Source organism: Lytechinus pictus, chromosome 8 (assembly GCF_037042905.1).
Source record: "Lytechinus pictus isolate F3 Inbred chromosome 8, Lp3.0, whole genome shotgun sequence".
In the NCBI taxonomy this organism is placed as follows: Eukaryota; Metazoa; Echinodermata; class Echinoidea; order Temnopleuroida; family Toxopneustidae; genus Lytechinus; species Lytechinus pictus.
The window spans coordinates 269,139-289,245 of NC_087252.1; the positions used below are offsets into that span (position 1 = coordinate 269,139).

General features: G+C 37.1%; 1 protein-coding gene across 2 annotated transcripts; it reads left to right on the forward strand.

The window, feature by feature from the left end:
- The first annotated feature begins 5,705 nt into the window (after nucleotides 1–5,705).
- LOC129266390 (zinc finger protein 648-like) lies at nucleotides 5,706–19,099 on the forward strand. Of its 2 annotated transcripts, XM_054904237.2 has the most exons (5): nucleotides 5,716–6,129; nucleotides 7,838–7,885; nucleotides 9,931–11,132; nucleotides 12,143–13,282; nucleotides 15,922–19,099. In XM_054904237.2, the coding sequence occupies exons 1-4, from the start codon at nucleotides 5,843–5,845 to the stop codon at nucleotides 13,279–13,281; spliced, it is 2,676 nt and encodes an 891-aa protein (XP_054760212.2). In that variant the 5' UTR covers nucleotides 5,716–5,842; the 3' UTR covers nucleotide 13,282; nucleotides 15,922–19,099. The 2 variants fall into 2 exon arrangements, with proteins under 2 accessions (XP_054760213.2, XP_054760212.2); XM_054904238.2 differs by lacking the exon at nucleotides 12,143–13,282 and having other exon boundaries at nucleotides 5,706–6,129.
- The last annotated feature ends 1,008 nt before the right edge of the window (nucleotides 19,100–20,107 follow it).

Here is a 20,107-nt window from a genome sequence, read left to right on the forward strand (position 1 = left end):
GACTTAGTCTGGCTCATCATTATTCTGTGTTTTCTGAGTATATAGATATATTGTATATGATATTGTGCCTATCCACCCCCCCCCCACGATCATCTAATGGTACCTCAGGAATTCAGGGGTGGGGTAGGGTAGGTTAATTTTGGTTAACATGTGTGGTGTTTATGCCTTAACTGACTAAAGGTTTTTTATTGGAAAATGTCACAAATAGTTGGTCTAATGCCAATTCGTCTAATTACCAACTCGTCTACTATCATTTGGTCTGTCATCGGTTTGTCTACTCACCACATGGTCTACTTTCATTTAGTCTAATGCCATTCCATCTAATAACCAGTTGACCCAATAGCCATTTAGCCGTAAACCATTTAGTCTAATTGGAAGAGTGTTAATTGGGCGAAATGAATAAAAAGAAAATGGGTATTAGACCAACTGTTTATTAGACGAAATGGTGATAAGACGAAGTGATGATTGGACGAAATGGTTACTGGACCAAATGGTTGTAAGACAAAATGTTGATGGACGGAATGGCATTAGACTATGAAGGTAGACCATGTAGTGAGTGGACGAATTGGCAATTTACTTAAACATCTCATATTTCAATCAGACAATAGATATTAAGTTAATGTTTATTTTTCAATTTGATTTAAATAAAAATCAATGATGTTAAACAATGTAAGATTCAAATCAATTCATACTGGTTTATTGAGATTCAAAAAAGAAAATTAAGCCAAACTGCTTATTCACAGAAAGTAAGAGTGTACAAGGGGTGTGATGCTGTTCGAATATGTGTGTGTGTGAGATAATTGGAGATAGGTGGAAAGGGAGAACTATTCTGCAAGCACAGACTTAGTCTGCAGTTGCAGAACTTTGATCAACAAGTGTGCCTCCACGCAAAGACTAGCACATGCAAAACTTGCTGTTCCAGACCTTCAGTACACAGTTCATATTTATACCCTTAACTCGAGTGAAGGGTTTGCCCAGCAGACTAGCACAGACTCGTATTTTACACTTTAGTAGGGTCCATGCAGTGCGTCTCAAAAAAAAAACTATACACTTTTGAAATTGCTGCCAAACAAACAATATGTCACTTTGGGGAAAAATACCTATATATATGGAAAGTCAATAAAGTAAACTTTCAAATGACACCAAAAAGTTGGAAAACTATTCATGCTTGAGTGAGCACTACCCACTTAAACAAAGGGTATGAAAATTAGGGTGGGCAGGAATTAGCCTTCCAATTTCTTTCAGTTTTTGAGAGGCGAGTCCCTTGGAACTTGCAAAGTTGAGGGTGTTGTGATAAATTAACGATCAATTTAAATTGTTAGAGCAAATTTCATGAATTACTAAATTGAAATTTCATGGATGAGTGAGTGTCAGTTGTAATCTTTAGTGCAGCATTTTAACATTATATCATGTGGATCTCAGCATTTTGTTCATTGAAGTAAGGAGAATAGGGGTGAGATAGGACTTAAGTGGGTGAAGTCAATTTCAATCAATTTCAATTTATTTCATTCATAAAAACACATAAATATACATAGTAATAAAACAAAATATCAATATAAGAATGTGGAGACAGCTTAGAAGAACCAAGTCTTATAAGGTGCTGCCACCAAAATGTAAGCACAAACATTTTAAAATGGACATTTTCACATAATAACTAGAAAATAAGGATGATAAATAAAAATACAAATTATTAAAGGAGAATGAAACCCTTGAAACTAGCTGAATCCATATCAAAGAGAAAAATCAAAGAAACATATTGTTGAAAGTTTGAGGAAGATTGAATGAATAATAAGAAAGTTATAAGCATTTGAATATTGAGATCACTAGTGCCATGTAGATCCTCCCATCGGCAATGCGACCAAGATCTGTGATATCACACACGTACAACTCCCTCATTACTTTAGTACTTATTTCACTTATATTCTCACTTTTATAGAGTCTATCACAAGGTTAGGTGTTTTCTTTATGAGATGACAAGTACAGAGGTTTCACAACATTATATCATTGATGAATCGTTTGTCATATGATTAGAATGAGCAAAAATATATGTTTTGGGGTATATTTTCAGTGTCCGAATGGGAGAGTTGTACGTGCGTGACATCACAGATCTTGGTCGCATTGCCAATGGGAGGATCTCCATAGCATTAGTGATCTCGACATTCAAATGCTCATAACTCTTTTATTGCTAGTCCTATTTTACTCAAAGTTTTGTTGATCTTATTCTTTGATTTTTCTGCTTTCACAAAAGCTAACTTGCTCCAAGAGTTTCATTCTCCTTTAATATTCCAAGACAAACCCTACACGATACTTGAACAAACAAAGCCTGATAATTTTATAAATAATGTTTTTTTTTTAAATAATCGTTTGAAAGAATTGAGTGATACACTTAATTTAATGTCATCAGGTAATGCATTCCAAATTTTAGGACCCTTAAAGAATATAGAATTGATACCAATATTGGTTCTGATGGGAAAAACTCAACAGAATGTTTAGCCTCCCTTAGATCGAGACTGAATGCTATTACATGTACGCAATAAAGTCCAGAGCGGACTGTCAATTTGATAAATTTTGAGAATTCGGTCATCAACTTTTACCAGTCGATCAACAATTTGTTAGTAAATCAACTCAATCAATGTGATCAATTAAACATTAAGCTTTTTCAATAAATTATCAATCATTATTCAGCTTTTTCAATGAATTCATAAATCATCATATAATAGGTCAATTTTTTAGAATCACTCAATGGAAAATAAAAGACCCATCAACCATCAGTAACTTGGCATATAAGTTTGGAATGCCATGATCCAGGAGAAAGAAAGAAAGAGGGTGTGAAGGGGAGGGAATTTGTAAGAACACAAAGAAGAAGAATGCCCTTTTAACTGTTTAACCCAGTCTTACCCTAGCTGACCCCCTTGCATGCAAAAGGTACCATCACATTACTCTGACTCTCACAAGCACATTGCTAAGATCCACATAATAAACTTAAAATGCAACTTACACTAAAATTACAATTCCTGTTTACTCATGCACTGCATTACAATTTAGTAACTCGTGAAATTAGCCTAAGAAACCAAAACTGATCTCAATTCATCAATAATTTTGCATGACAACTTTAACTTTGCAAGTTCAAAAGGACTCACCTCTAAACAAAACTCGAAGGCTAATTCCTGCTCACCCTAGCAAAGGCTAGTCTCTCAGGATGGGAGGAAGGGGTAGAGAGGGAGAGAGAGAGAGGGGGGTGGCTAAAGTGTTCTGTTGGCCTTTGTCCCATCAACCTGCTCCCCCCCCCCCCCCACCTAAGTCCTATCTCATCCCTATTCTGACTCCCATTAACACATTGCTGAGATCCACGTGAAAAGGTCAAAATGATGCACTAAAAATGTAATTCATGTTCACTCATGCATTATATTTAAATTTGAAAATTCTTGAAATTAGCTCTAAGAACCTAAATAAATAATGATTGATCATTAATTTATCACAACACCCTCGACTTTGCAAGTTCCAGGGGACTCGCCTCTCAAAAACTGAAAGAATTTGGAAGGCTAATTCCTGCCCACCCTAATTGTCATATACCCTTTGTTTAAGTGCCGGGTATATTGCTCACTCAAGCATGAATAGTTTTCCAACTTTTGGTGTCATTTGAAAGTTTACTTTATTGACTTTCCATATATAGGCCTATAGGTATTTTTCCCCAAGGTGACGTATTTTCTGTTTGGCAGCCATTTCAAAAGTGTATAAGGCACTATATAAGACAATGACATGAAAAGGGGATATACCTGAACCAAGTATATCTAGAGGGTGTATTGCAACCCAAGACTTTTATTATATGTATGTCCCATCTCATGATGTACATGTATATCCCTTCTTTGTCCCTCGGTAGTACTTGGCAACATGATTTATTTGCGTAATCAGACTTTAAAGAGAGTCCAATCGTCAAACTCGGATGTTAAAAAACGGTTTTACAAAACAGTGTAGATGCGAACTCCGAACAGATGAAGAAGCTAGCCCATGCACTATTTTGTATTTCATATGAAATATTTGTCTTGTGCACATGCAATTTTAAATGCCATAACTTTCTTATCTCCTATCCGATTTTGATTTAATTAGTTTCCAGCATACTTATTTGTGTTTTGATTTTTTTTTTAAATTTAAAATCTGCTTTTCAATTTATTGGAATTGACGGCCTTTTCATGCCTAGCTAGACAACGGTTTTTCACTTTTTTTCTCGCGGAGATATATAGTCAACATCTACATTTGAGGTTTATGCCCCCCCCCCCCCATATGCGTAATTGAAGAGCTCATTTGCAAAAGGGGTTAGATTCGAATTTTAATCAAATTTTATTTTGCTGTCCGAATGTATAGCTTGGCTCTATAAAATAAAAAAGTTGAAATTTATTAAAAAGTGAACAAACATGGCAAAGAAAAATCCTCTTTTTTCAAAAGGGGTTAGATCCATTTCAGTTTGTTTGCAAAAGAGGCTAAATCAAAATGTATTTTTTTATAGAAATCTTTTTGAAAATATGAAGACAGGCAGATTTTTATAACAAATGTTATGTTTACATGGCAGGGTATTATGAAAATCTAGTTTTACATGAGAATATTGAAATATGGGAGAACTTTAAAAAAAGATTTTTTAGAATGGTTTTGCAAACAAACTCTTCTGAAGAGCATGTATGCAAAAGAGGTCGATCCATTTTTGTAAATTTGATTATTTTGTTGTTTTCTCAATGTATATATTTTAAGTCGCTCTGATGATATCAAAGAAAAGTTTAAATTCCCATTAAAAAGTGAATAAATAAAATAACTTTTTTCTTAAGAAAGGGCTGAATAGTGGCGTACCTAGGATTTTCCAAAGGAGGGGGGGGGGGCAAAACCGTCCGCCAAAAAATTTGACCAAAAAAAAAAAAAAAGTCTTCAAGCTCGTCAGGGGGGGGGGGGCAATAAAGGTCTTCAAGTCTGTCAGGGGGGGGGGCAAAAAGGTCTTTCAAGCTCGTCAGGGGGAGGGGGCAGGGATACGTCTTTTGTATGGGTTGTGGCTCGTCAGGGGGGGGCATAGACTGCCCCCCTGCCCCCCCCCCCCGTAGGTACGCTAGTGGGGCTGAACCATTTTCAGTTTTGTAAAAGGGGCTAGAATGATCTACAGTGGTAATTTTTTCAAATAAAATATTTAAAAGATATGAAGAAAAGTAGATTTCTTTTATGTCTAATTTTATGTTCACATGGTAGGGTAGTATAATCATGACAATTTGGTTTCGCATATAAGAACCAGCTAAAAATTTTGCAATATGGGAAAATAAAAAATTAAGCTTGATTTTCTCGGATGATGGTCTAAGGTAGATCTAACCCCTTTTGTAACAAACACTTCAATTGTAGGGCGAATTTTCGCCTACGTTTTTAACAATAACCGAAAATGCCTGGAAATGGCTTATTTTTAGTTCCAATAATCGATGCTCATTAAAACGAGCATAGCATTTTTCAAATAAAATGCACACAAATTGCACAAACAACGTGTAAAAGTCACCTATTTGCCGGTGAGACTAGAGAAAAAGAATGGACGTTCCTGACGTGAAATTTCATTGACCAGGACATGTTCCTCTGAATCCTCTCTCTTAATTTACTGTCCCCCTACCCCCCCCCCAAAAAAAACCCGACTCCGCCCCCCTCTTAAAAGTTCACGAACAAAGAAAGAGAGATTCGCCCCCTTTATGCAGCGCCATCTCACGACCAGATTATCTCATTATAATGGAAACACCTTTGGCTTTGTGGAAATGTTTGCAAAAAAATAATCAGCTGAAAGTATTTTTTGCTGAACATTGTCATTGTCGATTACTCATCATCGATCATGGCCGAGATGGGGGTGCCTGGCCGTCTTGCTTTTTCGCCAACTAGAAAAAAAACTTCAGCCAGAATGGAGTATCAAGATGAACAACAAAATTCTTTCGTTAGACGGGACTCGATCGTCACGGCAGCCAGCATCACCGGGGACGACTCCGGCCAACAAGGCACCTATTGCGAATGGATTAATGTTCAATTTAGAATAAGAATTGTTACTCTCTTGCGATGGCGATCACTCGCACAAAACCTTGGTTTTAAGGGAGATGATCAAATGGCTTCATATCTGTTAAATATGTAAGTTAATAAAATGTATTTTGGCCTTTTTTGGGCAGGGCCAGGCAGGGTTGGCAAAAAAAAAAAAAAATGCTAGATCGACGGACTAGTCGGTACAGTACCGTAAGTCCGTATGTATTCGCTAAAAAAGGGAAACGCTTTCATGTTTGATACTTTTGTCTTGATTTAAATAAAACATCTGTTCGTTTTACAAAAAAAGCGTAATTCCGGTAATCGGTATATGAAAACATGTCACTGCGTAACAGTACACTCTACAGAGAGACTAAATTGATTGTGTTGAAACTTTTAATTTGAATCATGTTGATGGGATTTTGAATGATTTTTATTTTCAAAATGGAAGAAAGAAAATGAAAATGAACATGACCGAGAGAATGATTGTTTCTTTTTTAGATTGCCCATCCGTCATGTCCATTTCCTGAAAAGTGTCTGCCAGATGTGCTTATACATGACAAAAGTTTTTCAGGGATTATAAAAATATCCCTTAGCTTATGTCTCCAATGAGGACGAAGGGAGGGGGGGGGGGGGCTTGTTGACGTCGTGTTATATAGGTCTATATATATATAAATATATATTATATATATTTTTTTTGGGGGGAAGGGCTTTGCCATGAATACCAGTGCAGCTGCAGTGGTAAGAGGTACCTGACCTGGGACCCATTTCTTAGAACTTGTTATTTGCAATAACAGTTAAAAGGTACTGCAACCCTTCTATCTGATTAGCTGATGGTAAATTTGTTTTAGAAATCATACAAGAATTACCAGGCCTGGTTGAGATGAGCAGGAGACAAATTTGTTTTAGAAATCATACAAGAATTACCAGGCCTGGTTGAGATGAGCAGGAGACAAATTTGTTTTAGAAATCATACAAGAATTACCAGGCCTGGTTGAGATGAGCAGGAGACAAATTTGTTTTAGAAATCATACAAGAATTACCAGGCCTGGTTGAGATGAGCAGGAGACAAATTTGTTTTAGAAATCATACAAGAATTACCAGGCCTGGTTGAGATGAGCAGGAGACAAATTTGTTTTAGAAATCATACAAGAATTACCAGGCCTGGTTGAGATGAGCAGGAGACAAATTTGTTTTAGAAATCATACAAGAATTACCAGGCCTGGTTGAGATGAGCAGGAGACAAATTTGTTTTAGAAATCATACAAGAATTACCAGGCCTGGTTGAGATGAGCAGGAGACAAATTTGTTTTAGAAATCATACAAGAATTACCAGGCCTGGTTGAGATGAGCAGGAGACAAATTTGTTTTAGAAATCATACAAGAATTACCAGGCCTGGTTGAGATGAGCAGGAGACAAATTTGTTTTAGAAATCATACAAGAATTACCAGGCCTGGTTGAGATGAGCAGGAGACAAATTTGTTTTAGAAATCATACAAGAATTACCAGGCCTGGTTGAGATGAGCAGGAGACAAATTTGTTTTAGAAATCATACAAGAATTACCAGGCCTGGTTGAGATGAGCAGGAGACAAATTTGTGCTGGTGTAAAAAATAGGACTTTATTTTTTTCATTATTTTTTTGTATTATTTTGATTGGCAGATATCCTACATACCAAGTTGAAGTCCACTCCCCACAAAATAAATTAGATGATTAAAACATAAATTAAGCAATTCAGCATGGACGTGCCATCAAGCAACATTCTGCTCACTCAACTATTCAGATACATATGTATTTTTGTATTTTTATTTTATTTCAGGTACTATGAGCAAAATGTAGGATCAACGTCTCGACAACGAAAGAGAGAGTAAGTGTTAATATGTTCCAGTAATCAGTCATTACATTAGAAATATAATGAATTATACTTCATGTTGTACTCTTTCAGATGCAAACATTTCAGTAGCTATATACAATAAATAATAGTTGTGAGTGAAAATTGCTATTTATTTCATGAAAGTCTGTCCTGAATCAGAGATATATTCTCCACATGTGATCTTTGAAGATTAGCTGAACATTGTAATGGAAAATTAATAAAACAGAATCTTGAATATGGCATGTGCTGATAATACATGTAGACACAGTGGCGGACCATGACCCGGATGAGGCAAAGCATTGGAGGGGCACAGCATTGTTCACAAACAATACAGTGCCCCATCCAATCATTGGCCAGAATTCACAAAGGTGGTTTTGAAAACCGACGGTTGAGTCCATGGTTTATGCAGATTTCCTGTAAAAATTACGCTTAATTTACCGCGTATCAGGTGCGTGTTTAAAAAATTGGCCAATTCCGATGTGCGCTTTTGTCACAGTGCGCCGAATTGACGAGTGGACTCATGAATAAAAACAGTGGACTCATGAATAAAATAGCGTATCTAACCATTGTAACAGGCGTCAATTCGGCGCACTGTGACAAAAGCGCACATCGGAATTGGCCAATTTTTTAAACACGCACCTGATACGCGGTAAATTAAGCATAATTTTTACAGGAAATCTGCATAAACCATGGACTCAACCGTCGGTTTCCAAAACCACCTTTGTGAATTCTGGCCAATGTCTCCTGGTCACGGTCCGCCACTGTGTAGACAGACATGTACATGTAGTTGTATACCTTTGGAGCTTTGGTACAATTTAACTCTTCCAGTGTTTTCTGTGCATTATTGCACAACCAAGCATTTCCCTATTGACGCCCTTTGCGCCAGTAATTTGTAGCTTTGGGAGGCTTGTTTTGTTTTGGATGTTTCAAAACCACTTGGTGGGACTCCGCTAGGAGATTATCTACCTCCTCTATGTAAAAAAAGAGAAAAATAAATCCTTCAGCAGACCTTGGAAGTTTATTGAAAAAAAGGAGAGGAAAGAATCAATAAAATTCTCCTCACAAACAATATCATGGTCAGGTTCATTGTTAGGACTCATGGCACCTACATAAAAGAGTTGCCTTTTTCTTTGACTAGTTGAAGATATTCCTTTATTCACCGAAGTATGTTTTTTTCAGATTATCAATATTATAATCCATTGTGTGATGAAATGCCCAGGTGAATACTAAAAAGAATCATGCCACTGACCCGAGAACCAAAATGAAGGGCTACACTTAGTTGTGACAAATGATTTGTAATGCCTTATTACATTGGTAATGCAATAAATTCATAATTGATAAGAAACCAGATCAAACACTACGACCCAAATTCACAAAGGTGGTTTTAAAAACGCACGGTTGAGTCCATGGTTTATGCAGATTTCCTGTATAAATTACACTAAATTTAACGCGTATCGGGCGCGTGTATAAAACATGTCCAATGCTGATGCGCGCTTTTGTCACAGTGCGCCAAATTGACGCCTGTTACCATGGTTAGATACGCTATTTTATTCATGAGTCCACTGTTCAAAGAGTGGACTCATGAATAAAATAGCGTTGATAACCACGGCAACAGGCGTCAATTTGGCGCACTGTGACAAAAGCGCGCAACCGGATTTTTTATACACGCACCTGATACGCACTAAATTAAGCGTTATTTATACAGGAAATCTGCATAAACTGTGGACTCAACCGTGGGTTTTCAAAACCACCTTTGTGAATTCGGGCCTACAAGTTAGCTTTAAATAAATTCCTTTCTAAATGTTCAGATGAAAGTTAAATTGTCTAAATAAGAGAGCGTATTATACCATGTCACATAGAAGGGTTCTCTACTAAAACAAATGCAACACGGAGGGTATACGGTTCAACACACAAAGAGTTAAACAAATAAGTGTTGATTGGTTTCTTGTGTTAGAGGTAATTCTATCGCATCTGATTTTGAAGATTACACACCAAAATAACCCTGCCTTATTTCTCCTTTATCTGCTAATCTCTGACAGAACACCTCAGAGGTCTGGAAAAGTGAAAGAAACAGTAGCTACTTCATTACACCAAGCTAACGTGGACAGGAGGGATGTCATAGAGTCGGAAGCATTGTCAATACAGAGTCAGAAAGGAGAAAGAATGCACGTAGAATACCTTGATTCCATGCAGGAAGGAGAAGGTCCAGCTCCAAGGGATGGATGGACTGATGATGGTGGTGATAGTCACGGTGATGCGGTCAGTAGCAAGGAGATGGTGGCTCGATGGACTGATGATGGTGGTACCCATGGTGATGCGGTCGGTAGCAAGGAGATGGAGGCTCGATGGGCTGGTGATGGTGGTGATACCCACGGTGATGCGGTCAGTAGCAAGGAGATGGAGGCTCGATGCACTGATGATGGTGATGATACCCACGGTGATGCGGTCAGTAGCAAGGAGATGGAGGCTCGATGGACTGATGATGGTGATGATACCCACGGTGATGCGGTCAGTAGCAAGGAGATGGAGGCTCGATGGACTGATGATTGTGATGATTCCCACGGTGATGCGGTCGGTAGCAAGGAGATGGAGGCTCGATGGACTGATGATTGTGATGATTCCCACGGTGATGCGGTCGGTAGCAAGGAGATGGAGGCTCGATGGACTGATGATGGTGATGATACCCACGGTGATGCGGTCGGTAGCAAGGAGATGGAGGCTCGATGGACTGATGATGGTGATGATACCCACGGTGATGCGGTCAGTAGCAAGGAGATGGAGGCTCGATGGACTGATGATACCCACGGTGATGCGGTCAGTAGCAAGGAGATGGAGGCTCGATGGACTGATGATGGTGATGATACCCACGGTGATGCGGTCAGTAGCAAGGAGATGGAGGCTCAATGGACTGATGATGGTGATGATACCCACGGTGATGCGGTCGGTAGTAAGGAGATGGCAGCTTATCCATCAGATGGAGGAGAACTCCATTGCTTTATAAAGCAAGAACCTGAAGAAACCAATAGTGATAATGACATCACAAATAAAGATGATACTAATGGTCTCCATAGCAATGAGAAGGAGGTTCGTTCGTCAGAGGACGGGGCACTTAAGTGTGTTATTAAAGAAGAACCTGTTGATATTGGAGAAGAAGAACCTGTGGACTTTATCAAGAAAGAACCTGTCGATGATGATGAGGAAGGATCCTATCTGCATGAAGTACCTTCCTGCAGCACACAAGGTTTGTTCAAATAGTTTGTCTACGGTAAAATAAAAAATATATTTTGGGGCTCTTTTTCACAACTTACACAACTGCCTAAATCTGCAACATTGGATAAACTTTAACATTTCAATGAGTGTGGATTTTCCAGGGCTCCTTTTAGAGTTTCCAGGGCACTTTGAGCATTTCGAGGGCGAAATCACCCGAGCCCCTGTGTAATTTTTTCCTTTCTGTGTTATGATTTATAAGAACTGTACTCTGTATGTGGAAGTGTCATGGTGTAGTGGCTGTTACTCTCAAAATGTAGTCAGTGGGTCATGTGTTCGAATCCAACTGCGTCCTAGCATCCTTTGGCAAGGCGTCAATCCACACTTTTCCACTATCCACACAGGTGTTAAATGGGTAGAAAGCCTTTTGTATGTGGTATGTCTAGCAATTAAGTCTTGAAGTGTTGTTGGAATGCTCCCCAAGGGTGTCCAGGGTAACAACTTGCCAAGTGCGTAGAATGCAAAGTAAATAAAGCGAAAATTATTATAGAGTACGAAGCAGGTCGAAAGAATGCCACCTGTCAAACGGGCTACATGTATCTTTTACATCGGGGGGATGTCATAAAGCATGACTTCAATGAACACTTGAAGATTCACTTACATTCTACCACATTGGCTAAACCCATTTTTTTCTACCTCATGCATCTACTTATTTGGTCTAATTTCTGTTTTGTCTGCACTACACTTTGTCTGATTCTCATTTAGTCTAATGTCTAGTTGCTCTGGTTTCTTTCATTTTACTTTGTCAAATGAAAATGTAGTCATTATAACTAGCCGTATAGACTTGTGATGTTCGACTTTAATGGATATTACAGCCCAACTGGAAATTACAAAAACAGTACTATTAAAGCAAAATGGAAATTACATGTAGACCAAATGTTTAGTAGAAAAATTGGTTGAAGAATGAGACAAAAGTAAAAGAGGTGAATCTGGGGTACAGTAGATCAATCAGCAAATTATCATTCATCCTGCTCTTCTACTCAGGTGGGAACTCAAGTATGCAGAGCACCTATATGAACTATGGAGATATAGAAAACCGTAGGAGATTGTCAGGTGATGCATCACATGATCAGTCACATGGTAGACATCTATTAGAGGAATTAGAAACTCTCCTTGAAAACCATTCTAAGCCATCTGCTAGGGCGAGTTGCTCAAGTGAGTATGACTCAAAACTTTTACCAAGGCAATCGGATCATCCACAAGGACATAGTTCTGCTGACAATGATACCATATCAGATCATGATGATGGAAGATTAGATGGAGACCTTGCAGTGGGCTGTGGTGTGAAATGTGAAATAATATCAGGTGATGCATCATGTGACCAATCACATGCTCAAGGACAGACTGCGACTGACAGTGCTGCTGTGTCAGATCATAATGGTGAAAGATTGGATAAAGACATTGCAATGGGCTGTGGTGTGAAATGTGAAATAATATCAGGTGATGTATCATGTGATAGATCACATGGTCAAGGACAGAGTTCTGCTGACAGTGCTACTATGAGGGATAAAAGATCAAGTGTGAATTTTGACAGCACAACCAAACATTCTTCCCATGACTGTTCAACGAGAAACACCGAAGGCAAAGGTGAAGGAAGCACTTTCCTTTGCTCAATTTGCCAGCAAGAATTTACTAGCAGAGACAGTTGGTGGCGGCATGTGAAAATCCACTTGGACGATAGGTCTCTGACCTGTTCCATCTGCAATGAAAGATTCCTGCAAACGACCGACCTGAAGAAACACATGGCAGTTCATTCAGGAAAAAAGCAAGATGAACGTTCAGTTGAAGATGATGCCGGTTGTAGAAGTAAAAAATGTATGGTATTCTACATACAGGGAAAGAAAGATATTGGTTCATCAATGAGCCAGGAGAGTTCAGGACAGAAAGCACGCAAAAGAAACCACATCATTGAAGAATACTATAAGTGTTATTACTGCGATAAGCTTTTTAGCTCTTCCCATAGTCTGCAAAGACACACAAGGTCTCATCTTGAAGAAAAGCCATATGAGTGCTCAGTTTGTAAGAAAACCTTTTCCGAAGATCGTCGGCTGCAAACTCACATGAAAATCCACAAGAATCGTTGGCCAAAGCTCAAAATTCGCTATTTCTCTGACCCAACTTAAGGTACTATATCAAGGTTTTTAAACAAATCTAAAAATTATCGAAAATTGATTACATGAAGGCCATTCTAGCATTACAGACATTACATTGTACATTCAGATAATCTCTGTATTTGAAAAGGTTGATAACAGATAGAAGTATTTGTAATTCCTACATGTAGGTAAATACTTGATACTGACTTTAGGGTATACAGTATACTTCAATTTCATAATCAGTGAATTTGATAGGAGTCTGGATTCTTTTGATTTTTTCAACATTGTAGAAGATATAACAAGTGATTTACTGTCCGTTAGAAAAATACAAGCTCTGCAGTATCAATGGCTAATTGTATTTATTTGATTTCTGAGTTTTGTTTTGTTTTGTGATATTAAAGCAGTAAAAAACATGGGTGACCACAATAGACCAGTTTGTAGTTACTTCATGGACAATTTTGGTCAAATGACCTTTCTTTTATTAAGATAGGCATATTTCAAAGCAACATATTTCATATGCATGCCTTACTTAGCGGGATGAAGAAATTGAATAGCACATCAATGAACACTCTATGAAGGTATTTGTTGCATTTCTACTTTGAATGCATATTAGAGGTTGTTGTACAATGTACTTGGCAAACTGTGAAATATACCAGTCATTCGTGGACGCTTTGTTTTTTTGTGGATGTGAATGAAAAACACAATCAAAAGAATATATGAATAATCAAGACATCGAAGTTGGTGCTTATCTCATTAAATTTTAAACTACCATGTCACTTTAGTACAATTACAAATGACCTTCCTCTGATCATGCGCAGAATCTTTTGATCATGCGCAGAGTGGAACTACGAACTGGCTTATTCAAGGAATTTTATTCTGTTGATCCTTCCAGGGGCCTGTCTTGCAAAGAGTTGCGATTGATCAGATCAATCGCAACTATGGAAAGCCAGCAAAGTCTAAATATGAAATGCATGTTTGTTAAAAAATGTTTCTAGATATGAATGCCTATCCATAAACTTTAAAGTCATTGATTTCCTGTCAAATTGGTGTGCTCTCCTTTGTTTACAAAAGACATTTCGCAAATTTCATGTAGAAAAAATTATGACACTGATGGATTTCCATAGAGTTACAATTGATTGGATCAATCATAACTCTTTGTAAGACGGGGCCCAGATGTAATCATTCTTAACTGCCTGGGAAGGATAAATAAGATAATTGTCTTCACCATTAAGGAAGTAGGAAAGAGTGCACAGTAAAGCATAAGAAACATGTATACCATGTGAAAATTTGTTGAAATGTATGGTTTCCTATAATAAATAGCAAAGTCAAGAGTTAGCTCACGGTCTAAGTTAAACCTGAGTTCAGAATACGAGCCTTAGTGTTCAGACATGAAGCTGATTTCAGACACATAGGTCTTGAATCTCTCTATATCTGCAAAAATGGACAGATTTTACATCTAGAAAATTACCTTAACTATTTCTGAAAACTTGTAGTCTTAATTGAAACTTGATATCAAATGGAAATCTGTTTTGTAAAATTCAGTGAATTTTCCTACTAAAAATAAGGAACTGTAACAGATTTTCTATTTTAATTTTTAAACTGAATATCACTGTCCCTGTCAATGGAGATAGATAGATTAAGTCTGGTAATGTTTGTTCAATTTAACTCTTTATTTCATAGATTTAAACATACAGTAATACATAGTATTATAAACAACAAAAAAAAGCAGATACAAATTGACAGATCAATATTTTAAAGAAATTATAAAATAGAGCATATGGAATTGGAAATGGAAATGAAAATGAAAAAATTTAAATGTTTGTTTTACAGTCTTTGTCTATATTTTGTTGTTTGTTTTTAACATGCCCCCATTGCAGGTTTCTTGAGATAAATTACATACCCCAAGTTTTCCCTTGTTTTAAGATATTAGCATTCAAATTCTACTGAACAGCAAGAATAGATCAGATTTTAACTCTATATGAAGGGAATAAAATAGAGAATCTGGGATCTTTTTCATAAAACTTGTCTTAACAAATTTGATATTACAGTTAAAAGCTACTGAAATCATTTAATCTGATTGGCTGATAGTAGATTTGTTTATAGAAATTGTGTATTTGTTATTACATCAAGTCTTTATGTAACAGGCCCATGATTAATCATTAGAAGTGATCACCAGTCAGGAATGTTGAAGCACAACTTACAAACTACTTAATGAAACATCCTGTTCTGTACACAATGTACCCTCTTCCCTTATTAACAATTTACATTTGAATATTAAATAATGTGCTTTAAAAATTGATATCTTGAGGAGCGTTGTGGGCTTGTGGCCCAATGGATAAGTCTTCTGACTTTGAAACAGGGTCGTGGGTTAGAATCCCAGCCATTCCCAGCGTAATTTCCTTCAGCAAGAAAGTTATCCACATTGTGCTGCACTCAACCCAGGTGAGGTGAATGGGTACCTGGCAGGATTAATTCCTTGAATTCATGAGCGCTGAAAGGCAGCTGGAGCTAAAAAGCCGGGGTAATAATAATAATAACGCACCTCGGGATAGAATATTTCTAGATAGATGGTGCTATGTAAATGCCTGTAATTATTATCTTTGCAAAGATGAATAATGTATATTATGGCTGTGACTAATGTTCCATATCACCTTCTTTGTTTTTACTTAGATGAGAATTCAAGCCAGCTGAGCTTCCTTCAAAGATCAGGTGATACATCATATGACAGGTCACATGACGAGGAGCATCTGCTGGAAGATTCATCAGATACTATCATTGGGAGCCAATCAAGTTTATCTGCCCATGATGGTCGCTCTCGTGGCTCTGGTTTCTTATTAAACCAAGTGGATTGCTATCAAGGATCAAGTTCTTCTGAAGTTGTTTCTGAAGCAAATAGTTTTCTCTGTTCTGTCTGCAAAATGGTGTTCGAAAACAGACATGACTTGTGTAAGCATCTGAAACTTAAACATGGGGTAGAAAAGCCGTATGACTGTACCCTTTGCAGAAGAAGTTACAAGTTTCGCTGTGAACTGAAGAGACACCTTAAAGGTCATACTGGTGAGAAAGCCTGTTCTTCTGACGTTGTTCCAGAAGCAAATTCCTTTCGTTGTATTGTCTGCAAAAAGGTGTTCAATGAAAAAGATGGATTGTGTAAGCATCTCAAATTTATTCGTAGAGTAGAAAAGCCTCATGAATGTACTATTTGTTCAAGAAATTTTAAGTTTCGCTGCGAGCTGAAGAGACACCTAAGAGATCATAAAGGAGAGATGCGGCATGCATTTTCCTCTGGGGATAAACGCATCTGGGATATGTACAAGCTAAATGACCTTATGGCAGTCCGCACAACAGGAAAGAAACATTCTACAAGAGAGAAGCAGTTTCAGTGTTCATTCTGCAGTAAGACGTTTACCGGAAACTCATCCCTGAATCGACACGTAAAATCCCACATGGAGGGAAAACCATTTCAGTGCATGGACTGCAGTATGAGATTTCCCGATGCTAGCGCCCTCGCTAAGCATGCAACAATGCACTCTGGAGAGAAACCCTTTGAGTGTTCTATATGTAGTAAACGCTATGCTAATAAGTATCACTTCGCTGACCATGTGAAGCTCCACACTGGTGAGAGACCATACGCTTGCCCGATGTGTGAGAGAAGATTTATTAGAAAAGCAGATATGAAAAGACATGTGACAATACATACTGGAGAAAGACCTTATGCTTGTTCTATGTGTCCAAAGAGGTTTAGGAATAGGAATACATTTGTTCTGCATTATGAAAAGACACACAGATACTAAATTGAAGCTTGTCTAAATCTTTGTTAAAGGCTCAGTATCATCATACAGCATCCCAATAATACAAATTTGTAGTGGTCAAAGGATGAATTTTCAGCCAATTTAATTCCAATTTGGATTTTTTTTCACCTGTTAGAATTTAAATTTGGCATTTAGCACCCTCTCTCAGTAATGTTTTTAATACATGTTCTTTACACAATTTTCAGTACCTAATTAAATATTAGAAAGCTACAGACTAAGTTTTAAGTTATGAAGTGCTTAGAATCATCATTGCATCATTAAGTGCTATAAAGAGCCCATATTGTTATCATTAATAATATCAATCTTATGTTATGGTGAAGCACTATGAAGCTTTGTGTTAACATTGGGCCTTTGTCTGATAAATTGCTACATGTACAAGCATTAGTTGACTTTTCAAGTTTTAGAAAGTAGAATGCAGTCTTAATACTGCTACATGTATTACTTACAGTATTATACAACTCAAGGGGATATCTAAGAATGGAGGAGCCATGGTGTAGTGGTTCTGACTCTTGTCTTGTAAACAGAGGGTCGTGTGTTCGAATCCCACCGCGGTCTGGTGTCCTTTGGCAAGGCGTTAATCCACACTTTGCCACTCTCTACCCAGGTGCTAAATGGGTACCCGTTAGGATGTGAAAGTCATTGTAGATTGTCCAGTACTGTGTGCGCCTCACTGGCGACTGACTGGAATACTCCCCATGGAGTGGAGGATGTGCGCACATTGTGTGCGGGAATGACTGATTGAATCCGATGACCGCGGTAATGATATATCTGTAAAGCGTTTAGACATGTCGTTTCCGATGTATTAAGCGCTATATAAAAATTGGATTATTATTATAATGAATAACCAACGGTAAAAGGTTGGAAGATCTGAAATGAGAGAACACTCTTTATTTGTAAAATATGTTTGCGTATTTAGATTAGGCTTGTATTGCTGCTCCCAATTAGTTATGGGATTTACGCTTTACTATGAAACTGTTGGAAAACTTGAAAATAATTTAGATATTTTAGTATCTGATTCATCAGAATTCAGGGACATGTTTCACAAGTACACAATATCTATAACATATTTATTATCAGCCAATCAAATTGAATTATTTCAGTAGCTTTGAACTGTTATTGCATATTTGTTATTTGAAACAGGACTCAGATTCTATAATGAAACCTTCTTTCCTTACTTGATCGAAGCATCAAGTTAATAGCATCAAATCCACATGCTACATTTATTTATATGACAGAAAACAATAAAAAGCCTGTATTCTGAACTCCGGTTTAATTTAGACTACATATGGTCTATAAACCCAGTGCTAACATTATGGAAAGCAAAATTTTGTTTACTGTTTCTTTATATGTTTACTGTGCTTTTTCCTAAATTGTTAATGGTGAAGAGTGAAGACAACTATCTTTATTTATCTTTCCTAGACAGTTAAGAATGCTTTGAGAGTCCAATGAGCTGGTAATTTGAACCACTACTGTTAGAGATTTACATGTACAACTGTATGTCACCATTGGCTATGCATAATTAAACAACAATTTAGACCAGAGTTTAAATTAAACCAGACTTCAGAATATAGGTCGATGTATTTACATGACTTTTTAATAAAATAGTGTGGAGAACTTGTCTCCATTTTAACAAAATTAATTTCATCAAAGATTATATTACACCAAAAATAGTAGTTTAATCTTTTTTTTACAGGACAAAATTCAAATAATTTATGATTGTAAATAATAACAGTGAAAAAAATAATAAGTGGAGAGACGAAAAGATCATCTTGCTCAATGCATATTCATGAAGATATGAATGGAACTGTTAGTTATTCCTTGCCCAGTGTTTACATGTATGAAATTGCAATACCGTAGTTGTTTTGTCTGTCTTATTTAACCTATCTGTTCAAATCATGAATCTTACATTAAATCATTATGCCTCGTATGTGATTCTGTATACTGTATGTAATCTGTAAACTGACCTGTTAAGTATGTACTGCTGGTCATTATTTATGTGTATATAGCAGTGAATAAATATTGATATACATATGAAATTGTCACAAAGACTTAGTTTATTACATGTAGAAAGCCTACTCTAGAAAAAAAGTATGATCAATTGTATTGTCGCACTTGTGAAGGAGAATATAGAAAAAAATAGTTCATAAAAAAGAGAAGTTGAAAATGGAATATTGGAAATCATAATTTTACGGGTGCACCTTCCACCCCACTCTGGATCCACACCTGAATAATAGATGATTGGAGAAATGACTGTTGAGAAAGAGTAGATAGTATTTATGAGAGCAGGGGGGGGGGGCATTCCAGAGAGAGTTGCGACCCAATTAACTATTAAAAAAAACAAAAACAACTTATTTTCATGAAATGCGTGTCTTATGGATTTGTGAAAGAATTATTTCATGCGATTGACCTAGATCAAACACAAAAATAACAAGATTCATGGCCCTATGCAAACATTTTTGGTGGGGGGGGGGGGGCATGACAAAACCTTATTGAAAATACTTGAAAGTGGGGGACCAAAGTGTGCAATCCTAATTGGGGCGCTTTTGCATTTTGTAAAGTGAGATAGAAGGGTTTTGCATGTATTTATGAAATTTTTGAAAATTTTCAGTAAAAATATAAGTTTTCAAAATATAGGGGGGGGGGAGGGGGAAGTGTGAAAAGATTGATTACAGAGTGAGAATGAAAAACAGAAGATGATGATGGTAATGTGGTAATGGAAAGGAAGATGATGATGGTAATGTAATGGAAAGAAAGATGATGATGGTAATGTGCAGAGGTGTCGATCCTGGGGGGGCAGGGGGGGCGATCGCCCCACCAATGAAAATATTGGGGGGGCAAACATATTGTTTTGCCCCCCAATAATTCCGCATGTGTAAAAAATAAAATAAGATTGTAATGTTACACAGAAATCAGCAAGCGAGATCGAAATACACAACTCGTTCTAAGCCTCAAAATAACTCGCGGTTCGATTTGCAATAATCTTTTGTTGGATATATATCTTGTTCTTAATTAAACTCAATTTTTTTCTGATCAAAATATCAAAA

Bases quoted from the DNA above. Each gene is read 5' to 3' on its own strand.
- LOC129266390 (XM_054904237.2), top strand. From the start codon at position 5,843: ATGGCCGAGATGGGGGTGCCTGGCCGTCTTGCTTTTTCGCCAACTAGA. The intron at 6,130-7,837 runs GTAAGTTAATAA...ATTTTATTTCAG, and splicing joins GCTTCATATCTGTTAAATAT to GTACTATGAGCAAAATGTAG. The intron at 11,133-12,142 runs GTTTGTTCAAAT...TCTTCTACTCAG, and splicing joins ACCTTCCTGCAGCACACAAG to GTGGGAACTCAAGTATGCAG.